This window comes from Schistocerca piceifrons, chromosome 2, assembly GCF_021461385.2.
Source record: "Schistocerca piceifrons isolate TAMUIC-IGC-003096 chromosome 2, iqSchPice1.1, whole genome shotgun sequence".
Taxonomy (NCBI): Eukaryota; Metazoa; Arthropoda; class Insecta; order Orthoptera; family Acrididae; genus Schistocerca; species Schistocerca piceifrons.
Genome location: NC_060139.1, coordinates 663,255,905 through 663,283,269, shown reverse-complemented (window position 1 = coordinate 663,283,269; position 27,365 = coordinate 663,255,905). Strand labels below are relative to the sequence as shown.

Genomic DNA, 27,365 nt, shown 5'->3' with positions numbered 1-27,365 from the left:
TGAATAGTAATGTTGTGTTAAAACAGCTGGTGCCCAGAAATGAACAGGAAATACTATAAGTCAAAAGGAATAAGAGTAGGCCTATTATATTTTCGTTTAATCATTTACCTACATATCACCAAGAAGTAAAGATCGACACACTTAAGTGGAGCTCATCGTCGTCGTCTTGACGTTAACACAGAGCAGATTATGTGCGTGTGTAGCACAATATACTTCAAAACTAGTACATCAGACCAGTGTTTCAAGATAAAGACTAGGGAAATTCAGTGATCAAGATTAAAGTTTACATGTTGCAAATTCTGTCACTAACATTTAATTTCTGTCAGACTGGTCTACGAGACTCCGTCCCCTTACATAGACTTTACACCTGGCTAACCCGACTGGTCTAATTACGGCAGCATATACCCTCTGAGCAGTAAGTACTGAAAAAAACGCTCTGTGGAATTTAATTAGAGTGATTATGGGGCCCTAAGCAATTTATATTGAACGATTCTCATCGAATTTTCAATTGTTCCTTTCTGTGGGATGGGATTTACTGACTGTGGATATAAAATCATAGAATACTATGGATCCAGAGTTTATTAGACAAACAATGTAATAAAATACTGATTGTAACAACGTAATAAAACTTCCGAGGATGGAACATTCATTATTTGCAGTCCCACTTCTGGTGAGTACATTAGTGACTGAAATCAGTTGTTGGCCACGCTCTTAGAAGGACGAGGTGTCAATTTGGTCATGGCGATTCAGTATCACGATTAAGAATCGTCAAGTCGTGTGGTAGTGACTCCAAGTCGTGAAGTTGACAGAAAATGAAGACAAATATGGTACTTGGGCAGAACAACCATTAGGCAGGTTAACGATTCCATCTGAATCAACTAGTTTTGTGCATATTATTCCCTATAATGATGGTGCTACAAACTAATGTTACAATGAGCTTCGATGTTCGCCGTCGAACTGAAGTAGCTAGAGGGGGCCCTTCATCATTGCTCGTCGGGTATGCTTTGTCAGAGTCCCAGTCTCCAAGTCTGAAGTCTGCTTCGAACGCCTGGAAGGGAAGCTAAATTTTTCCTACTTCACAGCCGGAGGCCGACTCTTCTCATTCAAAAGCCCAAGCATGAATCCCGTCATTTCCCTGGCAGGAGTAAGAATTTATTAAATGCGCACTCCCCGCGCCTGAAATTTCCTAACCAATCGCTTATTTTACTGCCGGCAACATTTGCCAATGGCATAATTTTAAAATGTTCTCCATCCTTCAGCGCCTCCGTAAGAAAACCTCTCCCAATCGACTTCTTTACTGCCCTGTCCAGCTTCTTCACTGCCATGTCCACATATTGGAAGTCAAGATCCGCACCACAGGCTGCCTACCAATGACGCAGTGAGTTTATCCCGCCATAGCGATTTCGCCACCTTGAGAAAAAGTAAAAAAAAAATAATTTTTTACTCTTGTAGCATCGGCTTGAAGGACCACCAGCAATGCAATAAACCTCAGTCGGTGGTAGTTTTCGGTAACCTTTCTAAAGATGTTACATGCAACTAGAGCCTACGCTTCTGCACGCCCAAGGTGACGTTTCTCTTAATTCCCTGACACCACCAGCCAGTTTTTCTCGTCCACCTGCGGACGTGCCATATTGTCAGCTAGCTGGACTGAGGCAAACAAGTAGGGGGTTTAATGTTAAGCGCTGCAACTACATCCTGCTATATTGTCTTGGACTGGACGGACTGTGGTATGGCTTCTGTTTGTCGTCTGGCACAGAGCCTGTTCATCCTGCTTTCTACTTGGTGTAAATTCACTGCCCATTTTCTGAAAAGGGCACCGCCACTTGCATCCCTAGGGAATGATTCCTATGGCTGTCCCTCGCACTCTTCCGCTCTACTGAAAGTTAATACTGCTCTTGCAATCAGTGCCATAAACTTCCTTACGATTCTTGGGACAATTTTCCGGTTCTACATGTTATAAGCATATTAACTCCATTCCATCTCTATTTATTGCTGATATATGATTTTATTTTAAAATCCGTTACACAAACAAACATTTCAAAATTAATACTTAACAAGTCCAAAACAATAGAAAAGCAAAAGTAGTCAGTCACTTTATAGTTGATTCACTCTGCCAGGATTTTAATAAGCAGAAACAGTATAAATAGTTATAAGAAAGGGCACATTACAACGCATGATCGCTATTGCACGGGAAGACATAGCCCCATAAGCAGGCTGCGATAAATGCAACGAGTACCGGGATGTATTGCTCCGGCAGAGTGAAAGTGGTATATCGGTTCACGATGTGTGGTGTGTGTGTGTGTGTGTGTGTGTGTGTGTGTGTGTGTGTGTGTGTGTGTATGTGTGTGTGTGTGTGTGTGTGTGTGTGTGCGTGTGTGCGTGCGTGCGTGCGCTTGCGCGCGTGCATGCTCTCTCACATGTGCATGTCCACGTGTTTGTACTTAGTTTTCTGTGTGATCGAGTATAATTTGCAAGTAGGCTGTTTAGGTTATTATGTTGGTAACGCCACATAGCGCTCTGTATGAAAATCACTGACTGTGCTGTGTGCAGTCTGTGGCTGGTTGGCATTGTTGGAATATTCGCTGTTGTAGTGTTGGGCAGTTGGATGTGAACAGCGCGTAGCATTGCGCAGTTGGACGTGAGCCTCCAGCAGTGGTGGATGTGGGGAGGGAGATGCCAGAGTTTTGAGAAGTTACTATAAGCGAACGATCTGGACGTGTGTCAGTCAGAAAAAGGAAATTCGTAAAGATGGATGTCATGAATTGATGTATATAATGACTTTTGAACGCTATTAAGATAAATACATTGTTTGTTCTGCATCAAAATCTTTCATTTGCTAACTATGCCTCTCAGCACTTAGTGCCTTCAGTGGTTAGAATCTTTTATTTAGCTCGCAGCATTGGCGCTCTCTGTATTGCAGTAGTTTGAGTAACGAAGATTTTCGTGAGGTAAGTGATTCATGGAAGGTATAGTTTATTGTTAGTCAGGACCAACTGTTTGAGTGCGTTGAGTTTTGCTCAGCTGTTTGAAAATTAAATAACGTAGAAGTTTACCAACACAGTCATTCATAATTTTTAAAAGGGGACATTTCATATGGCGACCCTTAGCCGAGGACACTTTGCTGGAATCTTCTGATTTTTTTCTTGTAGTTTGAGTAATTAGTGTAGTTATTGTTTATTGCTAGCGCGTAATTGTAGAGAGAATTTCCTTTGTACTTGTAGTTTTTTCTTGTAGTACTGTAAAACAGTTGTGACATGCATGTAGATTTGCACCAAGTGTTTTACAACCGCACTTGCAATTAATTAGATATTATTTTCAGTGCTATGTTAATGTGTTTTCTTATTTTTGCTCTTCAAATTGTGCTTTTCTGTGTTTATCGTGTGAAATGCGTGACAATTATTGTGTGTGAAAAACGTAACACTAGGCTCCAAAGTAAATTGAGAAATGATAGTGACGACGAGCGTAGCTTATCAGCACCACTGTGTAATGAATTAACAGACATTCAAAGTAGTAATTTGGTAATTGTGCATAGGGAAATGGACCATGTGCAAATAATGGTGTTGACAATTGAAACAATTACTGAACAGGGAAGCATTGTCGGTCGATCGGTCGGCAACAGCTCGCCTCAGGAATCCGAAATGACAGGACAAAATTTTGCAAATTCTATAGATTCAAGTTTTGCATCCTCACCTTTTTCTCAATTACGACACATTTTTTGCTTTTCAAAATACGAAAGCTGCCGGTGCAAATGCACTGCCAATAGGCACAAAGGAACAAGTCCCAAACACTAATACTTTGTTATTGCAAATTATGCACCAGCTTCAAAAGTTAGACGCAATGGAAGAAAATCAAAAAGATCAGAGCAACAAATGGAACAAAGTCAGGAGCGAACACAGCAACAGCTACAAATGTTAGACATAATGGAACAAAGTCTTCAAAAGTTAAACACAATTGAGGAAACGCTTAAATAAACACTTGTCTTTATGCAGAAAACAGCATATTCACTGGACAGTTGACAGTTTCACATTGTGGACAATGGCTTCACACTGCAGCAGTAGCAGATAATGGCATCACATTATACTGGGCACAGAGCAATAGAGATGGTATCAATCATCCAGATTAAGATAAGTATAGGTAGCAGTTGTATTGCGTAATTTGTATTTACCTGAACATCAGTCACGGCCAATATTGTTAAAAAGTCATTGAATGATTGTGGCACAGGGGGTGTAACGAGTGATTCATGTAGCACTAAAGTGGGAAGGGATGAAGTAGATGTGGAGAGTCAATGGGAGGTAGGAAATCTACTGTCATTAATTTTGAATTGATTGAATGGGTTCAAGGAGAGTGAGGAAATATCATTTGGGAAAATGAAATCAGAATTTGCTTTAATGAAATCTAAATTTTCCAATAAATTAGGAGAGATAAAAGTAAATTTTGGGACAATGGAATCTAACTTTCGAGCTCAGTAAGAAAATAACTGTAGTAAGTGAGAAATTCAACAGTTGCAGGATGTATTCAAGGGAACTGAAAACAAAATTGAAAAAAAAAAAACTGTTAATGTGCTTGAAGGAATAAATAATACCGTTGATAACCTACAAAAGTCACTATTAAAAAAGGAGAGATCTGTGGAAAATAATCTTGGAGGATGAACTGAGGCATAACACCAGAAGTGTAGGAGGTATTATTAATGTCTATAAATGTACCCATATCCGAGTGCAAAACAGATATAAGAGCTAATAATGAGAGTACTAAACTCCATATAAGAGCAGCTAACGTCGCAGGTGTGCCACTGGAATATCCCATGGGGAAAGGCCTGTGTGCTAAAGTTTTCAATGGTGAAACGGCTGAAAATTTCTTTGAAGCGTCCAAAGATAATTTTATAGCTGGCATGAGCATTATTATAACAGCAATTCTAGTAAGAGATGGAGAGATAGTAAACATTGGCAGAGTAGTTAGGATACAGACTGGAGAAATAAACGGCAAGGAGAGGCCGGAATTGAGGAGATGGAACAGAAATGAAAAGATATTGGGAGGCTGTAGTAGTTACAACAAAGTGTTAGAAGAATAAAAAGAATAAATGTTAGAATAATAATGAAAGTATTGACTATTCTAATTATTGTGTTATGGAGTTGTGGTATGAGTTTGAAATAGAGCATAATTAACACAGGAATGGTTTGACTTATATTACAATGAATCAGATGTCTGAGACAAAGTTGTGTTGCCAAAAGCTAAAGCGGTTGCTGGTATGGAACTGTGGCCGATTTCATTACTAGCGATCAAGTTAATAGTGGTAAGGAATTGATATGTAGGTGTGCAGTGTTTAATAATATTATAAAGAGTGTGAGTAATGTTGACGACGTTCATTCTTCAAATATTAATGCGTATAATCCTATTCAAAGTGTAGTATGTATTTATTATGTTTTTAATGGTGATGAGTCAGTTGATAATGTTGTGTTTCTAGAGGAGGCCGAAATGTACGCGTTTAATTACACGCTGACTGGCGTGAGATCTGGAACAGGACATCTTGAGAATTGCAAATAAAGTACGTAGATGATGTAATACTTAACTTTAATCCACAATTGTAGAACATCTCTCTTGATGATGCATGCTTCACATAATAAATATCAATTGAATACGGCACCTTGCTAGGTCGTGGCAAATGTAGCTGAAGGCTATGCTAACTACCGTCTCGGCAAATGAGAGCATATTTGTCAGTGAACCATTGCTATGAACGTCGGCTGTACAACTGGGGCGAGTGCCAGGACGTCTCTCCAGACCTGCCGTGTGGTGGCGCTCGGTCTGCAATTACTGACAGTGGCGACACGCGGGTCCGGCGTATACTAATGGACCGCGGCCGATTTAAAGGCTACCACCTAGCAAGTGTGGTGTCTGGTGGTGACACCACAGATAACGAGGTTAATATTAACTATGTGCCAGTACCAATAAGTGTACATTACTCCCTTACCAACTTTTTTGGGACTGATGGCAGTAATGGTTTAAAAAATACCAGTGTGTCCTGAAATAGTCAAACATGCCCAAGATGGACAACTGTTGTCTGTGTAGGTAGCTGTGATTTCACGTTTACTGGTGAGGTCATCCCCACCACTTCGTAGGGGCCTGATAACAAGTGTAGAATATTTTATCCTTCCTCTTCGAGCTGTAAAGACTTGTCAACATCATCTGTTGTTCCACAAGATGTTTTGGCAACTTGGCATTTCATTGCCCCATCTGCTCTTATCGTTCCAAAGCCGTATAAGCTTCCTACATCTAGTGCCACACCATCCATAACACGTTTGCAAACTCTTGTACTCATTCACCGTCATCCCGCCCTCTGTATTTTAATACTTCAAATGCTGACGATATTTTTCGACGATACACCACATTGTGTGGTAATACACCTATCCTCTCATGGATTTTCGAATTGTACATGGCAATAACGTAAGGTAATAGCGTATCCATTCGCTATAGTGACTGCTGACAGAGTGACCCAAAAAATTTGCAATTGTCCTCTGCACTCATTCTGTTCTGCCATTTGCTTTGGGAGTAACGCACTTTTCCAATACTTATGACTCGAAACAAACAACTCAATTCTTTTCTTACATTCAACATCAAGTTTGCACCTTGAGATATTATAATTGTGTCTGGGGTTCAGGTTTTTAACAACCAAATATTGACCATTACTTGTGCCACTGTACTGACATGCTGATTTGGGATAGCTATCATACTCACAGGGCACTATAAATTATCTGTTATTGTTAATATATAACGGTTTATCACTGATGTTTCTCCAAAAGGACCCAAGATATACCTTCTAATCATTTAAAAAAATGGTTCAAATGGTTCTGAGCACTATGGGACTTAACTGCTGAGGTCATCAGTCCCCTAGAACTTAGAACTACTTACACCTAATTAACCTAAGGACGTCACACGCATCCATGCCCGAGGCAGGATTCGAACCTGCGACCGCAGCGGTCGCGTGGTTCCAGACTGTAGCCTAGAACCGATCGGCCACTCCGGCCGGCTCTGATCATTTAAATCGTTTTCTGATTCCTGTCAATCTCTGAAGCAGAATATGCCTATAACTTATTTCAGCTTGTTGCACACACGGTACACAGTTCTTTAAGTACTGTTCTCTTTACTGGCTCCATCTTCGCTTCCAATAGTGTTACGCTAGACGTCGGTCTGTGGGCTCCAAGAATTACTGATACATTATCATGTACCTTTCTCAGCATCTGCTCCCACTGTGTAACTGTCTCTACCACACGGGATCTGAGTTTTTGACTGCCTACACAACAGCTTATCGTGGACAATGGATTATGCTTCAGTAGCCAATAGTTTGATATCGTCAACCCGAGGGTGCGGCTTTTCCCCTCCTACAGTAGTGAAGCCCACCGTCTGTAACACACAAGACTTTTGACTGATGCCATCTACAAACCTGTGTTTCTTGCTAAGGTGTTGAATCGCCTCAAAATCAAATTCACTGAGTTTTAGTACCCAGAGTATTAATTCCTTGCCAGGGTTTTTAATCACCTCGAAATGAAATTCACTGTTTTACCGCCCAGAGTATTCATGTACTTGCTGGATCTTTTAACCCTAACAACCACTGCAGAGCTGCATGATTGCCACACTTCCAATTAAATAACACCAAAAGTTGAGACACAATATTTCCTTCTCGGTCATATAGTAGTTATTTCCACTTTACTCAATTGTCGTGCTGTATAGGCAGTTTGATGTTCTGCCCCCTACACATCTCAAATCAATACACATCCAACTGCATAATTCCTTATGTCACATGTGAGCACAAACTCCTTGTAAATTAGAAAAACCAATACAAGCCCATTTGTCAATAATTCTTTCAATCTACCGAACGCTTTTCCACGCTATGCTGCCCATAGATACTTGATGGCCGTGCAAATTCTGACAATTTTGGCGCAAGCTTTCGATACTACAATGGTGAGTAAAACATAAGGGCAAAAGTAACCTTTGTATAATGTATCTCTGCCAGGTAACATAGCTAGGTGAAACTAACACCATACATAGAAAGAGCTGATACAGTATAGTAGAGAAAGTACCTGAAGGAAATATGCAATGAGACGAACAGAAATGACACTTTTATGCAAAGACAATAATTACACTAAGACCATGGTGATTCATGATGGTCCCCTGGACGTTACAAAAGGCGGAACATGGTTCCTAACATAGAGTGTGAACATCGCATATCGAACTACAGGTCCTCCAACGTGATACCACGTTAGTCATCAATCAAATCAGTAAGGAATTTATGAGACAGGACTTTCATTAGCCATTAACGCAGTTGACAATTGCTGAATGGCCGTTGCTACATGTGGACGTGATGCATTATGCATTACCTCTCCCAACGCATCGCACATGTGCTTGAAAGTATTTACGATGGGGGCATTTGCAGGAGAATCCATTCGCTGAATATTATCTTGTTTCAAAAGCTTCTTCTAAGGTACTATTCGAAGCTGTCGCGCACTGTCATCAATCGAAATGAAGTGTCAGATGGATGGATTAGATTAGATTAGATTAGATTAGTACCTGTTCCACAGATAATGAACACGACACTTCATAATGATGTGGAACTTGTCAGGTAAACAAAATGTGTCTATAAAAGATATTACATTACACAAAATATTACATGACACTTATTATTTTTAATTTTCTTTCTGGGGGGTGGGGAAATTACCCACTTTCTATATCCAAAAATTCATCTAATGAGTAGAAGGAGTTACTATTCAGAAATTCTTTTAATTTCTTTTTAAATGCTATATGGTTACCTGTCAGACTTTTGATGCTGTTAGGTAAGTGACCAAAGACATTTTGGCTGCATAATTTACCCCCCCTGAGCCGAAGTTAGATTTAACCTTGCGTAGTGAAGACCATCCCTTCTCCTAGTGTTGTAGCCATGTACACTGTTATTACTTTTGAAATCGTTCGGATTGTTAATAATAAATTTCGTATGTTGTTGTCGTGGTCTTCAGTTCTGAGACTGGTTTGATGAGTTCTGAGACTGGTTTGATGCAGCTCTCCATGCTACTCTATCCTGTTCTCGCGTCCGTCGGCCGTCGTAATTTAATATATTATTATTGTTACTATAATTTTTTGATTGTTGCCGACTTACGTGGTGGACCTTGATAAAAATGATATTTCATTCAATTTTGATTTACGATTAAATGCTTTCCTGAAGTTCTCCTTTTTAACAATATTAATCTGAAATTATTTGTTACGTTAATGAATATTAGACTCGCTGAATCTTAAAACATGAGCATACAAGTTGAACATTGGAATAAAGTTTTCATATTAATTTCCTCGGCTAGTCAGTTCACTTTAAAGCAAAAGATCTTTAGTTATTAATTACAATTGCGGCCCACACACGCGCGAGAGTATTTCTTCTTACCTCCTTTAACCATTGTATTGTAGTCGGAGTCCTGGCTCTGGCTCTCGGCTGTGGTACTGAAAATAAGAATCTTAAAGCTACGTATTTTCTGCAACGTCGGGCGGCTGTGGAGAAAAATTAATATTATGTTAATAGCGGGCGAGTTTCTCGCTTCCGCTAATTTTTCATAATGGCGTCGTTGGCTGCATCGGCCGCTGCGATTGTTGAACTGTAAATTACTTGAATGCAGGTTAATTCGAGGAAGGCGGACATGAAATCGGGATCACCTCTTACAAATTAAAAGTGCACAATAATATTAAATGAGTACATTATATGCTTAACTTGTACAAATATGTTTACATTTGCCAGCACTCGCAAGATGTCCGTCTATACACAATCAAGACAAGAGAAGAAGTGAAGACGACAAAAAAATTAACAAAAGAGCGTATCTTGTCGTCTCTTTAGATCATTTTGTCATAAATTATTTCTTTGCAATCGAAACTTACATAGAGAAATTATTGTTTTACGGCTACACGATAAAAATATATTATTCAATTTTTAAATGTCTCTTCTTTATAAATACTGTTTTTTAAGTCTTTTCGTAATATAGCACTGGGGACGCTATGTTGCCCCCCGAAATGTTTATGTCATAAAAAATGTTCGTGTTTTTCGACATAAATATTTCCTCTTTCATGTCCACAGTGTCCACACGCAAATTTTTCGTTCACGGTTTACATATGTCACATCGTATGTCTAAACCGTTGTAATTACTGAGGTGTGTTGCACACAAAGTGTAATACAGATGAAGTTATCTACATAACAATGTAATATACAATTGGTTACGTATACAGTCATGTACAAAAGAAAATGACATAGAATACAATTAGTTTCATTTTGGCTGCTTCTTTTTAGGGTTGCAACTTTTGCAGTGTTCAAGGTATACAATCACGAGTTAGTCTGTAGTACTTGAAGTCCCAGGGGTGTCAACTGTTCGCTCCCCATTTGGCGTGGCCGTAGGGAAACCCTGGGGAAAACCTCGGCGGAGCGACAGACTAACTGCTTTGGTTACTTTCACTTAAATGTTTCTGGGATGTCATTGGAGTACAGGATGTGCATACAGTACAAATAATTTTTTGTTGCACTATGCAAAAAGTGAGGTAATCATAACAATTGATTGTGGTGTCGTTGATGATCTTCGCCGCGACGTTTAGCTCGCGACGGCGCCCGTTGGTGTGTTCGGTGTTCGGCGTTCGCGGCGGCTGCGGAGAGGTCAACGCCCGCTCGACGACTGCGTGTCTCTCGCCGTCGTGGAACGTCAGAATCAGCTGATCGGCTGCACGGTTGGCGATGCGTTTATGTCTCGACCGGGCGTGGCGGAGTGGGATGATATCCGCCCCCCGCGCTTGTTGGCAGGAGTCAGCTCTGCTACGCATCTCCGACGTAGTACATGAAATATACACACAACCAACGTAATATTTGTTTCCCGCTGCAGATGGTTACGCTAGTGGGAAAGAAGCATTTATTAGTGCGGCAGTTGTTGTTAAGTTTTCGCCAGTTTCCGAGTGTCAAGGTAGCACTGTCTTGCAGAATACATGACATGGATCTTCTCCCGTGAATGAACTTTTGATGCGCCACTGTTTCCATTACACGTCAGTTTTGGTCTTGATAAAATTATTTATGTTTTCGCCGCATTCGCAGGCACTAGTGAGTGTCCCAATACGAGCTTAGCACAAACATTCGCCGTTTCTGCGGTCGCTGTTTTGCAACAGTCCACGCATCGCCTTCCAATCTCGCATTATTGTACTCACTTAATTTACAGTCTGTCCCAAAAATATTGACTGTGGGTTCACTTCACGTTAACAGTTCACATTTATAAGCAAATTCACAGTTTTTCGTGCGTAATATTGGCGTTTGGCGTCCTTACCGCTGTTGAACGTTCAATACTAGCACTTCACTGTCCGTATCACAGTTTCACCTTCACAGTTTTTCACACTGCATAAAGTAACTGTTTCGATCAGTTCACAAACACTAACGTATTTCATTCAGTCTGAACTGGATTTTGGCTCGTGTTGGATTTTACCAGTCTCTCGCACTAATTATCTCTTCTCATTTTCCACAGAGTCGTACTTGCCTTCCGATTTTTTGACTATACAATTGTATTTCCGTCTCATCTGAGGTAAGTCCCCATGGCATGTCTGCCCACTCATTGCGTACTTGCCCTCCAGAGACAGGCTCGACTTTACAAAACTTTGCCTCTCGCATTATTGTACACATTTTATAATCTTGGACTAGCGTGCAAGTTCCTAGATTAATGTTAGATTTGTGACTTTTGTTTACACTACAAATTCGTGCAAATCTCTGCCTTAGCAGAGGGCAATATATTTTAACAGTGCTTAGCGGTAGTCGCGTTTATTGATTTGCTTTGTACCTTGTCCACAACACATGAGGTACCTTGGGTGATGTACACCCTGCACTCATTATGTTAAGTAAATTATGATTGAGCATATTTCAGGATCGTTATAGACATAAATGCATGGAACAACATATACACTATAATATTGAATTTCATAAGTTGCATTACTACCACAGTTCAAAAATATTCATGACACACTAATGAAAAATTCTTTCATCATTACATGCTGTTGAATTTTTTAAAAATATTTTTTAAAGCATTTTTCAACATGAAATTTTTAAAATATTCTTAAACCTACGTTCATTTTTTTCTTTCAAAATGCAATTGCTTAAAAATACTGTTATTCCTTAACATCTACAAAATTGAATCACACTAATCTTGTGTGACTGACTGACTTTAAATGTTACACTAAAATCTTAACATTTACACACAGAAAAAAATACACTCCAAACTTAACCTACTACACACATATGTAAAAGTTACTCTACTGCACTAACTTCTTTAAGTCTTTGTAAGTATTTTTCTTATTTTCTTCGTAACTGCCTCCTTCTTTGACCACGGGATGGTGTAATTCGCGTGACAGGAAGTATCGTGAGGTACCACTTCAATGTTATAGGTGTAGCCCTTGATAACACCGGGTTTTTCCGAAAACACATTCTCATAATCTGTAAGTAGCTGAGTCAATTCGTTTTGTTGTGCTTCAGTCAAATGTTCTGACTCCCTGACTTTCATGGCTATCAGTTTCCTTTTTTCCTCTTTGTCTTCAGTAATAAATTCTTTATAATATACTTGTCTTGTACTTAAGTCAGAATATAAATTAATTACCTGTATTCCTTCGAAATTAGACTGAAAGCCCCGGCAATATTTACCGTGCACTTCCCGTGTCCTCACCAATGGCAAAATTACCCGTCTACCCTCATTCATAAGGCTTACTTCCCCGCACAAGAGGTCGATTTTTGCGTCCCTCTGGCGTAAAAATTACATCCCCAGGATGCAAGCAACACCTAATCCCTTAACTACTAGGAACAAGTTTTCATTGCTTCATGTCCTACCGTAAACTCGACTTGCACCTGGTGCTTTATGATATGAGATCGTGCACCTATTGCACCTGTTACACGACAATTCTTCACTGGCAATACGGGTATTCTATTATTTTGACTCAAGTACTTGCAAAAATTTGCACTCATGACATTGGTTGACGCACCGGTATCGACTATTATCTGTATTGGTGCTCCGTACATATCTGCTTGCAATATAGCCTGCACAACACTTTTGTCGGTTCTGTTACATTTCTGTGGTATGTCTACAAGTTCTTTTTCTATTTTCATTCCCTCATTGTATCTCAGCATACAAAGTTTATGGCTGTCATCCGTGAATGTGCCCTCACTACACCATCCTGCAGCCAACAACGGAGAGCGTATTGTGGCAGTCTTCGGATGAGCATTAGTAGGTTGACAGTTGTCTGGGTACCCATGGTCTAGGGGTAGCGTCTTTGATTCATAATCAAAACGTCTTCGGTCCCGCGTTCGATCCCCGCCACTGCCTAAATTTTGATAAATAATCAGCATTGGCGGCCGAAGACTTCCGGTATAAGAAGTCAGCCTCTTTCTGCCAACGGCCTTGTCAAAGAGGGCGGAGGAGCGGATAGAGGTTCAGGGCACTCTCTTGTCCTAGTGGTGGGAAATTGCCCCTAAAGGCGCAAGAATCAGCAATGATCAACGACATGAGGATGCAGAAGGCAATGGAAACTACTGCATTAAAGACACGTAACGTGTATCCACAGGACATGTGGCCTGTAATTGAAGAAGTGTCATGATGATCTCTCCATTGGCAAAAGATTCCGAAATAGTCCCCCATTCGGATCTCCGGGAGGGGACTGCCAAGGGGGAAGTTACCATGAGAAAAAGATTGAATAATCAACGAAAGGATAACGTTCTACGAGTCTGAGCGTGGAATGTCAGAAGCTTGAACGTGGTAGAGAAACTAGAATATCTGAAAAGGGAAATGCAAATGCTCAATCTAGATAAAGTAGGGGTCAGTGAAGTGAAGTGGAAGGAAGACAAGGATTTCTGGTCAGATGAGTATCGGGTAATATCTGAAAGGTGGCTACACTGTGCCACTGCGCCAGAGATTGCGCCAAAGAGTACTATTAAGCCGCCTCCACAGTGCGTGTTAAGAGATCGTAGAAGTCAGTGCTTGTTGTGACATCGTAGAGGACAGTGTGTGTTGAGAACTCATAGAGTCAGTTTTGTCGAGAGCTCGTAGCAGTATGTGTTAAGAGTTCGTACCGAGATGTGCTAGTGGGCACTGCTTGTCGTGAAGTCGGAGTAAGATGTTGTAGTAAAGAGTGTTGTTCCTTGTTTTATGCAGTTATTTGATGGGAGAGATAGCAGATGTTATTGTGTGCATTTCGTCAATATATAAAGGTAAAATCTACAATGTTCTTTTATTAATTGTGTATCTGAAATAATGCGTCACTACAGGTTCAGTCAACAAAGCATCTGGCTTGTGTTCTTATATTAGAGTGAATTTTGGTTTTCTTGCGTAATTATAGTTTTTCTAAATTTCTTTTGTCACGTCAGTATAGTTGGTATTTAAAAATTCTTGTCTTGTTGGAAAAGAACCGTGCCAGATGCGTACGTTGAGTCACACTCCACATACAGAACAGTTACATTTGTGCTTGGATTTTGTAGGTTTTATAGTTGCTGGGGACTTAATTAATTAACTGTGTTCACGAAAATTTTCGTACATTGTTTGTTGCAGTCAGATTGCGTAATAATTCTGGTCAGGGCCAACCGTTTACGAGACTTACGTAATCGGACATACAGCTATCTAAATATTTTCAATCATAAATTTAATTAAGCCCCCATGCACGTGGCGACCCTGCCAGGATCGTCCCTTGGAATTTTTCTGATTGTGAAAATTGTAGACTGTAGTATTGTTGTAGTAATTTTGAGTTTAGTGATTGTAGTCTGTATTGAGTGTGTAGATTTGGTAATTGGCATTCTTCTAATGGTATTTTTCAAAATTTAATTTCTATTGCCTTGTATACGCGTTTGACAAATTAGGGCAATTATTTCAATTGTTCGATTGATCGTGTTTGAGGGAGACATTGCATTTGAATAGTATTGTTGGAGATAAGGAGTCATTGTGTGTGATTTTCGAACGGTGACGAATTTTTTTTTTGTGTTTTGCAAATGATTACGCGGTCAATGCAACAGGCAAAAATGATGAATAGTGAGAATAACGAAATTGTTGACATGGCGAACTCGCCAACAGAGGAAAACAGTATGATGGATAATGAGGTGGAAAACAATGTGATAAGTCGGGAAAATAGTCCGGAACCATTTCAAAATTTTTCTCAATCGGAAAATTCACAGAATCTGAGATTAACGACAGAAGATTCTGAAATAGTATCGAACAAAGATAGCTTTACAGCTATGACGAAAGAAGTCGATTTCGCGGGAAATGTTAAGGGTGGAAAGAGTTTCGAACCAGTTACTATGGAGCAGTTGATGAGTGTAATATTAAATTTTCAATCTGAATTAAAAACAGAGATAGGAACAATTAAAACTGAGATGGAAGCAATGACAACATGGTTACGCTCACGAAGAGGGACAGGTTTCAAAAATACGAATGTTGAATCAAAGAAAGAAATTAGAGAAGAAGTACAACCGATTTTAAATTCTCACAATAATAATTTAATTTCAACAGAAATCAGACAAGAGGAACAGGACAGAGAACAGAAAAAAAAGATTGCGTGATAGGACAGGAATTTTCAGAGTTAAATTTACAATGTGCACAAGATAAGGAAGAAATAATTGAAAGAATCGAGGAATCCGTACCAAATGACAGAATAAATAACTTAACGCAACAATGTGAACAGTTAACTACTAAATGTGACAACACCGAAACCCGAGTCGCGACATTTACAGAAGACGTAAATAGACAGAAAGAACAATTAAGTGACTCATTGGAAAGAATTGAGGAGATCTCAGATAAATTGACAAGTGTTAGTTTAGCAGAAGGGTATGAAGAAAATAATTTGTTTCATTTACGGGATGCAACAAGAGAGCGCCAGGCGCGCGAACTTAACAATAGTCGTCATTGTGACTGGGACAGACGCGGTAGGTCTTTGTCGCCACGAGGCGAAAACTTTGACTATAAACACTTTTTGACTGTCCGGAAATTTAATATCTTCTGCAATTCTAAGAACGACATATATCCATGTTCATGGCTAGATCAATTTACGTACGCACTCCCACCGAATTGGCCACTAAGACACAAACTGGAAATTATGTGCAGTTATTAAAGTCCTCAGGGGATTCACTACTCTAAGTGAATATGTGCGGTAGCGAGCATAGGGCCCCGAGCTGTAGTGGTGCTATTTCTCTTTTAGTTTTCTGTACCGCTGCCTACTCTTTTACTATTCTTTACATCTGTCAAACCAACTCTTCGACTATCAATCTATCTAGTGAGTAAGTAAACAATAACCGGATATGACTGTTTTACCCAAAAGTGACTTTGGAAACTACCGATTGGACTTACTGTACCTATTGCAGCATTCATTCGTCGTTTAAATGAAATTTTACCTGTTTATCTTCGTGACAACATTACTTCGTATGTTGACGATATTCTTATTGCTAAACATTCTTGGAGTTGAGCATAACAAAATTTTGGATTCATTATTACGTATTTTTGCACGAGTTGGCATGACAGTGAACTTGGAAAAATCTGAATTTGGTCGTTCTCAGGTGAAATTTCTCGGTCACATTATTTCTACAGAAGGTATTCTCCCTGATCCAGAAAAATTAGACGCTATTCGTAATTATGCTGTTCCTACCACAAAACGTGAGGTTCGTAGTTTACAAAATTTTTGTGGAGCGATATACTTTTTAAAAATTTTTGTGGAATGACATTCTTGTGAGAAACTAACAGCTAGATGTAAACATGCGGAGAGTACAAGGACACCGCGCTGTGTTTTGGCGGCGGCACATACTCAAAGCAACAGTGAAGTCTGCGCGCCGCACGAGGCAGTCGTTGACCGCGAACAATTGCTTCCTACGTCACGCGTCTACAGCTGATCGAGCGCTCAGTGCGAATGCACTGACAGACGTAAACAAATACACAGTCTAATTTCTCCGACTAAATTCTGTATAAAGCTATAGTGACTAGATGAATTCTGTTATTAACATTCAGTATTTTGCAGGATACGGTTGTATAAAGTATTTAAGACCTTCAGGTAAATTCTGTGCGTGTCCGACGTTAAGACGACCTGCTATCGAGAAAATTTCAGGAAGAATGTAATTTCGAAGAAGAAACCAATAAACTAAAAAAAGGTAACTATTAATTGAGTTTATTTTCAGGTAACAAATTTCCACTTAGGTACGTACTTTAGACGTAATTTGCTGCTCACGATTACGTGATTCATACTTTGTGCTAATTTCATGTTCTATGAATTTACGTGTGAAGCGACGTGCTTGCGTACATTTACTGATTTTGACAATTATTGATTAATGAACAGGGTTGTTATTTGTATATATTATGCATCGCTTGGCTGCACTGCTTTTTCACTGATGTCATATTTTTCTATTATGTGCCTGCTGTGCTTATTTATTTAAATTATAATTGTTATCTGATTAATTGTGCTAATGTGTTTAGGTATGTAAGTTATACTTTGTGATTTATCTGCTTGCGCCTCCATGCTTACTTATTAAGATTACATATGAACATTTATTTGCTTAGGCTGATATGATGCTAATGACTTGTTTATTACGTAAGAGATATGTTTGCTGCTTTTTGTATGGATTACATATTTACACATTTCTGTTTTGTTGCCATAACTGCTCTTTAATTTGGTATATAGAAATGCTGTTGTACAGTGTACAAACATAGAGTTAGGTCACACTACTGTATTAATTATAGATTGTTCACTTGGCAGAGCCTCGTTGTAGGAATTGTACTGCATCCACTTGTTGACATTCTGTTCTCCACTGGTATATTTACTCGCTATTGCAAGTTTTGCTTACGCTCAGTGCCTTATATTTTTAAGATAAAGAAAATTAACTGCTATAATTCGACGAATGACATTAGTACAAGAAAGTCATTGAAGTCACATGAGTTGAGGTTTTATGGAAGCTGTATAAATTTATGCTAATAGGAAGGAAGCTAACGACATGACATACCAATACTAGGTTTAGACCTTTGACAGTATCACACTGCATTTTCGTGAGTAATTGAAATAGGAAGTGACACTTAACACAAGAAATACTCCACATGTTTGCTTCTATTTGCCATAATTCTTGAAGTGGTGTACACACTGTGAAACATTATGATTATTCACACTCCGTAATCGTACTTAATTACTGAGAGTTATTCGAACTAAGTCTGTTAGAGGTCAGGTATGCATTTCTTTTATTTAATGATGGACAAGGAACCAAAATGTATCTTATAATTTATAATGAGTAGAAAATTTGGGTCAGATGGATTACACAGAGGTTGTGTGTGGACACTGTGTCTTCGGATTGTATGGGATGCTGAATTGAAGTTGCATTAGGATTTTATCTGTACTTGTTCGAGGAGACTGACTAGAGGAAAGAGTTGTTATGGAAGTGAAATGATATTGGTGCTGAGGTTTATATTTATCGACGTATTATTGAGGTATTGAGAGTATATGAAGTTGATGATTATTGGAGTTTTTGTGGATAAGAGGTAAAGTAAGTGAGGAGCATATTTTTTTTTTGTTGGTCTTATGGAACAAGGAGGATGAAGATAGCAGACTAGAACACTAAAATAGAAGGAAGATAGTCTATACACACACTTTGTTAAATCACTAGCAGTATATACTTTTTTTTGGAGAGAGGAAGTAATTGCATATTTTGGCTCACTGACAGTTGTTCAACAACAGTACATTTTGATCTGGCTTGGCAAACATTGGTCTTGACATGATGACTATGACATTGACTAACTATTATTGACTGTTATACATTGCTGCCACTACTACTTGATACACATGATGAACATCAGATTTAGACAGAATTTCATTTACACAATTAACACTATTCAATTACACAGTAGTATTTAATGTGGATGAGAGATGAGTGAGTGTGTTCTGTGTATTTTCCTTTACTAATCCTAACCACCTATCCTAAATATTATTTTATTTGTTTGTAGTGGCTTGCACTGACACCCATAAATATTATAGGTTTACTGGTATTTGAGTATTTGTAATAGTTAATAGGACAATTATCTGACATCATTTGTGTGTTTGTTATGATTTGTATCTTACTGTAAAAGCTTTTGTATGTGCATTCAAACTATTGTTCATGCTTGAACTGTTTGATTAGTGAAGATAAATATTCTGAACTGTTACCTGCACTTTTCAACATGATGTGTGACATTTAGTCATGTTTAATTTCTGCTGATGAACTGTGTGATCAGTGTTAGTGAATTTTGTGGAACTGCTTCTGCTGAGAGATGTGACTTTTTGCTGTCTGCACCTACTCAATATTGCTGGGTGCCACTGATAGACTGCGTCTACTAAAGAGATGTCCCCTGTTGCTGTGTGCACCTGATCAACATTGCTGATGCCACTAATGGACTGCTTCTACTGAAACGATGTCACTTGTTGGTGTCTGCACCTGCTCTCAACATTGCTGGGTGCAACTGATGAACTGTTTTTACTGAAATGAAGTCACTTGTTGCTGTCTGCACCAACTCAACATTGCTGGGTGCAACTGATGAACTGTTTTTACTGAAATGAAGTCACTTGTTGCTGTCTGCACCTACTCAACATTGCTGGGTGCAACTGATTGACTGCTTCTACTGAAATAATGTCACTTGTTGGTGTCTGCACCTGCTCAACATTGCTGGGTGCAACTGATGAACTGCTTCTACTGAAATGGTGTCACTTGTTGGTGTCTGCACCTGCTCTCAACATTGCTGGGTGCAACTGATGGACTGCTTCTACTGAACTAATGTGACTTGTTGCTGTGTGTACCTCTTGAACTTTACTGGGTGCCACAGATGGAACTGCTTCTACTGAAATAATGTCACTTGTTGCTGTCTGCACCTGCTCAACATTGCTGGGTGCAACTGATGGACTGCTTCTACTGAAATGGTGTCACTTGTTGGTGTCTGCACCTGCTCTCAACATTGCTGGGTGCAACTGATGGACTGCTTCTACTGAAAAGATGTCACCTGTTAGTATCTTTTTTTTGTATAAACTAATCATTGAAAGCATTTTATGTGAACATTTGTATAAACTGATTTTTTGTATATTGTGTAAACTATTATGTAAAGCCACATGCATGAAAAGAAGTTGTATTGCTTACTGTATTTCATATATTAGGTTAGTGAAAGGTCAGTGCAAAGCCAAAAATTTTAACTAATTATGTGATGTTTAGGTATTAATATTATCTTTTATTTTTGTCTGTATTTTTCTGGACGAATTTGGTGGTATTTTCACCACCAATGCTGGCAAAAATTCCATCAAATCCTGGCCTGTGGAGGAGGGGCATATGAAAGGTGGCTACACTGTGCCACTGCGCCAGAGATTGCGCCAAAGAGTACTATTAAGCCGCCTCCACAGTGCGTGTTACGAGATCGTAGAAGTCAGTGCTTGTTGTGACATCGTAGAGGACAGTGTGTGTTGAGAACTCATAGAGTCAGTTTTGTCGAGAGCTCGTAGCAGTATGTGTTAAGAGTTCGTACCGAGATGTGCTAGTGGGCACTGCTTGTCGTGAAGTCGGAGTAAGATGTTGTAGTAAAGAGTGTTGTTCCTTGTTTTATGCAGTTATTTGATGGGAGAGATAGCAGATGTTATTGTGTGCATTTCGTCAATATATAAAGGTAAAATCTACAATGTTCTTTTATTAATTGTGTATCTGAAATAATGCGTCACTACAGGTTCAGTCAACAAAGCATCTGGCTTGTGTTCTTATATTAGAGTGAATTTTGGTTTTCTTGCGTAATTATAGTTTTTCTAAATATCTTTTGTCACGTCAGTATAGTTGGTATTTAAAAATTCTTGTCTTGTTGGAAAAGAACCGTGCCATATGCGTACGTTGAGTCACACTCCACATACAGAACAGTTACATTTGTGCTTGGATTTTGTAGGTTTTATAGTTGCTGGGGACTTAATTAATTAACTGTGTTCATGAAAATTTTCGTACATTGTTTGTTGCAGTCAGATTGCGTAATAATTCTGGTCAGGGCCAACCGTTTACGAGACTTACGTAATCGGACATACAGCTATCTAAATATTTTCAATCATAAATTTAATTAAGCCCCCATGCATATCAACAGCAGCAGAAAATGGTATAACAGTTGTAGGATTCGTTATGAATAGGAAGGTAGGGCAGAGGGTGTGTTACTGTGAACAGTTCAGTGACCGGGTTGTTCTAATCAGAATCGACAGCAGACCAACACCGACAACGATAGTTCAGGTATACATGCCGACGTCGCAAGCTGAAGATGAACAGATAGAGAAAGTGTATGAGGATATTGAAAAAGTAATGCAGTATGTAAAGGGGGACGAAAATCTAATAGTCATGGGCGACTGGAATGCAGTTGTAGGGGAAGGAGTAGAAGAAAAGGTTACGGGAGAATATGGGCTTGGGAGAAGGAATGAAAGAGGAGGAAGACTAATTGAGTTCTGTAACAAGTTTCAGCTAGTAATAGCGAATACCCTGTTCAAGAATCACAAGAGGAGGAGGTATACTTGGAAAAGGCCGAGAGATACGGGAAGATTTCAATTAGATTACATCGTGGTCAGACAGAGATTCCGAAATCAGATACTGGATTGTAAGGCGTACCCAGGAGCGGATATAGACTCAGATCACAATATAGTAGTGATGAAGAGTAGGCTGAAGTTCAAGACATTAGTCAGGAAGAATCAATACGCAAAGAAGTGGGATACGGAAGTACTAAGGAATGACGAGATACGTTTGAAGTTCTCTAACGCTATAGATACAGCAATAAAGGGACACTGTTTGCTCCTGATAAGAAGCACAATAACTCTACAAATTCCATCTAATATTACGAATAGTTTACCCTGTATTTGGAATAGTGCCGAAGTTTAGAATAAGGTTAAATCTAATTAAAAAGTAACGTGCATCTTTTACTGGGATGTGTTGTTTGGGTGTTTTGACGTCAGAGACCTACGAGCTCCATTGTCTCGTTGTGGAGAAATTTTGTGATACTATATGGCCTTTGGCGTGATGCTAAAAATGTTACCCAACTTAGCTACTTCTTATGTTCCGACATCTGAGCACGATATCATTCAGTAAATCTCCGTCAAAAAACTATGAACATTTGCTAGTTGAACTCACATACATGTATGAAGTTTAATTTTCCTGTTGATATACTCATTTCTACTGGTAATGTGTTGAAAAGTGAACTCGCATCAATTCTGAACAAAAGACACAAGCATTTGTAATAGTTTCGTAAATACAAACCACTCTAATTGTTTATATTACTAATCGTTTATTAGTCTTAATTGCGTTGTAACAAGAAGCAATGAAAATATTTACTAGTGTCCGATTATCATATGAAAAATGGCAGACACAGGTCAAACATGAATTATTGGAAAGGTTTGTCCCGTAAATATACACGGAGAATAAAATCAGACAAATTTCTTTGTGTGGTAGAGTAGCGGAAAGGTATTACAACTACAATCGAAACGTTGTGTATAGCTATTAATCACTCATGAATTTAAGATTTGCCTTTTGCAAGTGTCGATTCGACGATTAGTCCTTACAACCCGTTTTTCAGATGCGCCGAAAACTAGGTCCTGTGCATTTAAAAATTAAATACCATCATAAAATTTCTTTCTTATCAAAAATTGACGTGAGATATTTTATATATGGCATTGTGTACGGGTTCCTAAATGATTTAACGATAACCTCATCAAACTTCTCTGGATCGTTGAGTGCTTTTGCATATTCTTTGGCATGTTTCTCGGAAGTGAGGAAAAATCCACTACTGCTGCTGAAATAAACACCGATGACTAAGCAGTAGTCCATGTCCTTCTTGAGCTCCTCGAAGGTGTAGGCCTCTGCCTGCTGTTCCAGTCCCAGACGCCGCAGCAGGCCCACCAGCGTGCTGTGGTACTCGCGCAGCAGGTCCTCCATGTGGTGCCGGTGGACGTCTTCGCTGGCGCTCGCGTACAGGAAGTACAGCAGGTCCGAGGCCGGGCTGGTTGCTGATACACCCTGCAAGGCCACCAAGGAGCCATTTATTAGAAAACTTTCTCGAGATTACGTCCGTTCTCACAGGTAGAAATGGCATAACCTTTTTTCAAATCTTATTATTGTCTTTGAACTAGGTTTCATCTTAGTCTTTGGTAAATAGTTAATGTCAAATGGTGAAAGCTGAGTTGAGATGAAGAGCTGTGAAAGATAACTGAACACTGTGGTTCTAATCTAGAGGTAATTACATTGAACTGGAGGTAATTACACTGAACTGTAAAGGAGGTTTTATCCAGGGATCTGCCCAGTCAGACAGTCAAACGTACCAATGGAGTGTGAAGTACCCACAGCTATTTCTCACTAAATCTCAAAACTATTTATCCAAGCACGGCGAAATTGACTTCATCTACGTCCCACTTCCTCTGCTCACATCCTGGGTTCACCCTTGGGTGTAAATTAAATTTTCTGTTGGATTAGAAACATGTATCATGCCATTCCCATACAGTGAGCTTATCAACTTGATTAACTAGCTAGAGTTCAATCGCACCAGGGAATTAAAATAAATTATCTATACAGCAACTCAAAATGTTAGCTTCAGAGAAGTAGAAGAAAAACTAACGCTGACTCTAGATGCTGTGCCTCTGTCACGATCCTAACTACACTACTGGCCATTAAAATTGCTACACCGAGAAGAAATGCAGATGATAAACGGGTATACATTGGATAAATATACCTTATACTAGAACTTGCATGTGATTACATTTTCAGGCAATTTGGGTGCCACGCCCGGGTTCCCGGGTTCGATTCCCGGCGGGGGATTTTCTCTGCCTCGTGATGGCTGGGTGTTGTGTGCTGTCCTTAGGTTAGTTAGGTTTAAGTAGTTCTAAGTTCTAGGGGACTGATGACCATAGATGTTAAGTCCCACAGTGCTCAGAGCCATTTGAACCATTTTTTGAATTTGGGTGCATAGATCCTGAGAAATCAGTACCCAGAACAACGACCTCTGGCCGTAATAACGGCCTTGATACGCCTGTGCATTGAGTTAAACAGAGCTTGGATGGCGTGTACAGGTACAGCTGCCCATGGAGCTTCAACAGGATACCACATTTCATCAAGAGTAGTGACTGGCGTATTGTGACGAGCCAGTTGCTCGGCCACCATTGACCAGACGTTTTCAATTGGTGAGAGATCTGGAGAATGTGCTGCCCAGGGCAGCAGTCGAACATTATCTGTATCCAGAAAGGCCCGTACAGGACCTGCAACATGCGGTCGTGCGGTATCCTGCTGAAATGTAGGATTTCGCAGGGATCGAATGAGGGATAGAGCCATGGGTCGTAAGACATCTGAAATGTAACGTCCACTGTTCAAAGTGCCGTCAATGCGAACAAGAGGTGACCGAGACGTGTAACCAATGGCACCCCATACCATCACTCTGGGTGATACGCCAGTATGGCGATGACGAATACACGCTTCCAATGTGCGTTCACCGCGATATCGCCAAACATGGATGCGACCATCATGATGCTGTAAACAGAACCTGGATTTATACGAAAAAATGACGTTTTGCCATTCGTGCACCAAGGTTCGTCGTTGAGTACTCCATCGCAGGTGCTCCTGTCTGTGACGCAGCGTCAAGGGTAACCGCAGCCATGGTCTCCGAGCTGATACGGCAGGCTGCTGCAAACGTCGTCCAACCGTTCGTGCAGATGATTGTTGTCTTGCAAACGTCCCCATCTGTTGACTCAGGGATCGAGACGTGGCTGCACGATCCGTTACATTCATGCGGATAAGATGCCTGTCATCTCGACTGCTAGTGATACGAGGCCGTTGGGATCCAGCACGGCGTTCCGTATTACCCTCCTGAATCCACCGATTCCAGAGTGAAAGTCTGCAGCACAGTGCAACTCTACTCGTATGTTAACACCCAAGACACTCAGGCAGAACATCATCAGATCCCAGACGAGTAGGATACAGAGTGCTGAGGCTCCGATAGTGAACAGGGCTTAGTACTCAAAGTCTCATAGCACGAGTTATAATATTTTGACCCATGTCATAGTTATTTCACGGCACGATTGAATTCCTACCTCAGTCAGTAGCATGAGCCAGAGCAGGTAAGGTTCTCCAGTCGCACCAGAGGGAACACGTATCAGCGAGTTGACAGATGCAGTGCCACGCTGACGTTTCCTGTGACACTGCAGGAGAGCTAAGGGCAGTCTGAAGTATGAAACTGGAACGGCATCTTGGACTGGGAGCTTACACCAAGTCACAGTGCGCAGCGGCTGACAGGACTTGGCTTGGCGCCTCGGTTTCGGACTGCACACCGGCCAAGCTTGTATTGACATAGGCATGCCTGGCATATAGAGTTGTCAATGTGACGCAGACTGGTGTACGTGAGACGCCCGACTGGGATGGAATGACCCACATCTTCTGGCAGTCAGTGCCAGGCCACCGTGGATGGTGGCAGACTCGTCTGCAGTGCATCACTGGGACCAGGCATTGGCGCGACAACCGAGCGTCTTTGATGCCAGCTGCGTCTGCCCAGGAAGTGACTGTATCGGTTTGGTTACTTGTGGCAGGGTACGGTCGTCCACTAATGAGGTGCTGGAACTGAGTTGTAACCTGCCAGTGAAAGTGAATACATCCAGGAGGAAGCTCAACAGTGCTACCTGGAGTCAAAGCAGACAGCGTCGAAGCAGGAAGTCAGGCCATCGACAGTGGGTTCGGCCTACGGTTAATACAGGGCATCTCCAGGCGCGGGCATCAAACGTCGTTTGTCTGCATATGCCCAGAGAACATGGCATCCTGGAGCCAGGAAGCGTTTGCAGGAGAAAGCTTTCCATAATGACGATTTTCAGACTATGCGTAAGAGTGATTGTGCGATTTTGATGTGATGGCCTGTGGTAGCATGTTGTGTTGTCATGGCTTTCAGTTTATGAAACACGATGGGGCCACTATTGGACGCTTAATTTGAAACGCAGTACCTTGTACTGCATTTTGGTGAAACACGGAGAGGTCGTGGGGAGCCTCAATATTGTAAAGTTGTAAATTACTTGAGGAGTAGTGATTCAAGCTCCCTTTCTATGTGTACCTATTACTGCTGTACGTTTAGTTACTGCCTCACTCTAGACCGTGTGTGTTCTTTGTGTTGTCTGTCTATGTTTGCTTAAGGTGTTAGTCACAGTGGTGTTTTCTTGTGCTACCTTGTTGACTGGTGCCCGTTTTATTAAGCTAATCTCAGTAGTGCAAAGTATTTCAATTGGATAATTATATTTCACGGTTGCATATTACTGCTGATATGTTAGGTTGGAAGTCATTTGGAAAACAGAATGCGAATTATTGGTTTTTGTCTTATGTGTGTGCTGTGGTAATTATATGGTTCAGACTGTTAATAACATCAAATTACAATTGTTAAGAGCCCATGCTCGGATAAACCCCAGCCAAATTCCAGTCTAACCGAAATCTGGGCCCACAGTTCCAAAAGAGATTACTGTTCAGGGTCTACAAACGTTCGTGAGTCCTTTCTCATGTTTCCCAAAAACGCTAGGAAATAAATTGCACTTAGAATATTGAGAATAATAGCGTGCAGGTAATCATCTTTCAGACCCGCACGACTGGGAAAGAAGCTAACAGCAGGGAGTTTCACATTGTAAGGTCTGCAGATACTTTTGACATCACTACATACTTTTACTAAATGAAAATATTTAAAAATTTATAAAGATAAACGAATGGTCAAATTAACCGAGAACTCAGCCTTAGTTATATGTAAAAGTCTGATAAGAAAAGCACCGGTAGGAAGTGGAAACTATTACAAAGAATACTGAAGTCATTGTCAAATTATAAGTCCCGTGGTGCATTCGACGAAAGGCGTAATGTGCGACGCAGGGACCTCAAACCGCTGGAAAGTATGCCAAGGTAGTGTCGCAATGCAGAGGGAGAGCGTTCTCAGATGGCGAGAGTGCTGGACTTACTAATGAACGATGGAGATGATATGGGAGTGCTGTAGGAATATTGACAACAATTAACAATTGTAGACAGACTACTGTGTGCATAACATCGGTGTCACTACCGAATACGAAAGTTATTTATTTTAACGGAATGGCGAACATGATAAAATAATGTAGTGAACTGAGTGGTTATGTTGTACCAAAACAGTAGGTGCCAAAAGAAATAGGAGTAATGTCCTATATGTCAAAAGGAATAACCGTGAGTCTAACATATTTTCATGTAATCATTTATCTTCATATCTCCTCAAGAAAAGATCGACATAATCTAGTGGAGCTCATCATCATCTTTAAGGTTACGTGGGGCAGATTAAATGCATGTGTAGCAGAATATTTCTTCAAAGTAGAAGATGCAACAGGACAGT

General features: G+C 40.2%; 1 protein-coding gene across 1 annotated transcript in view; it reads right to left on the bottom strand.

The window, feature by feature from the left end:
- Window positions 1–21,736: 21,736 nt before the first annotated feature.
- The window catches only part of LOC124775719, a 111,126-nt gene continuing 105,497 nt past the window's right edge, over window positions 21,737–27,365 (bottom strand). Inside the window, exon 6 of the mRNA XM_047250545.1 lies at window positions 21,737–23,023. Coding sequence (XP_047106501.1) covers window positions 22,628–23,023 — 396 coding nt within the window. The 3' untranslated portion in view covers window positions 21,737–22,627. The remainder of the gene's footprint in view (window positions 23,024–27,365) is intronic.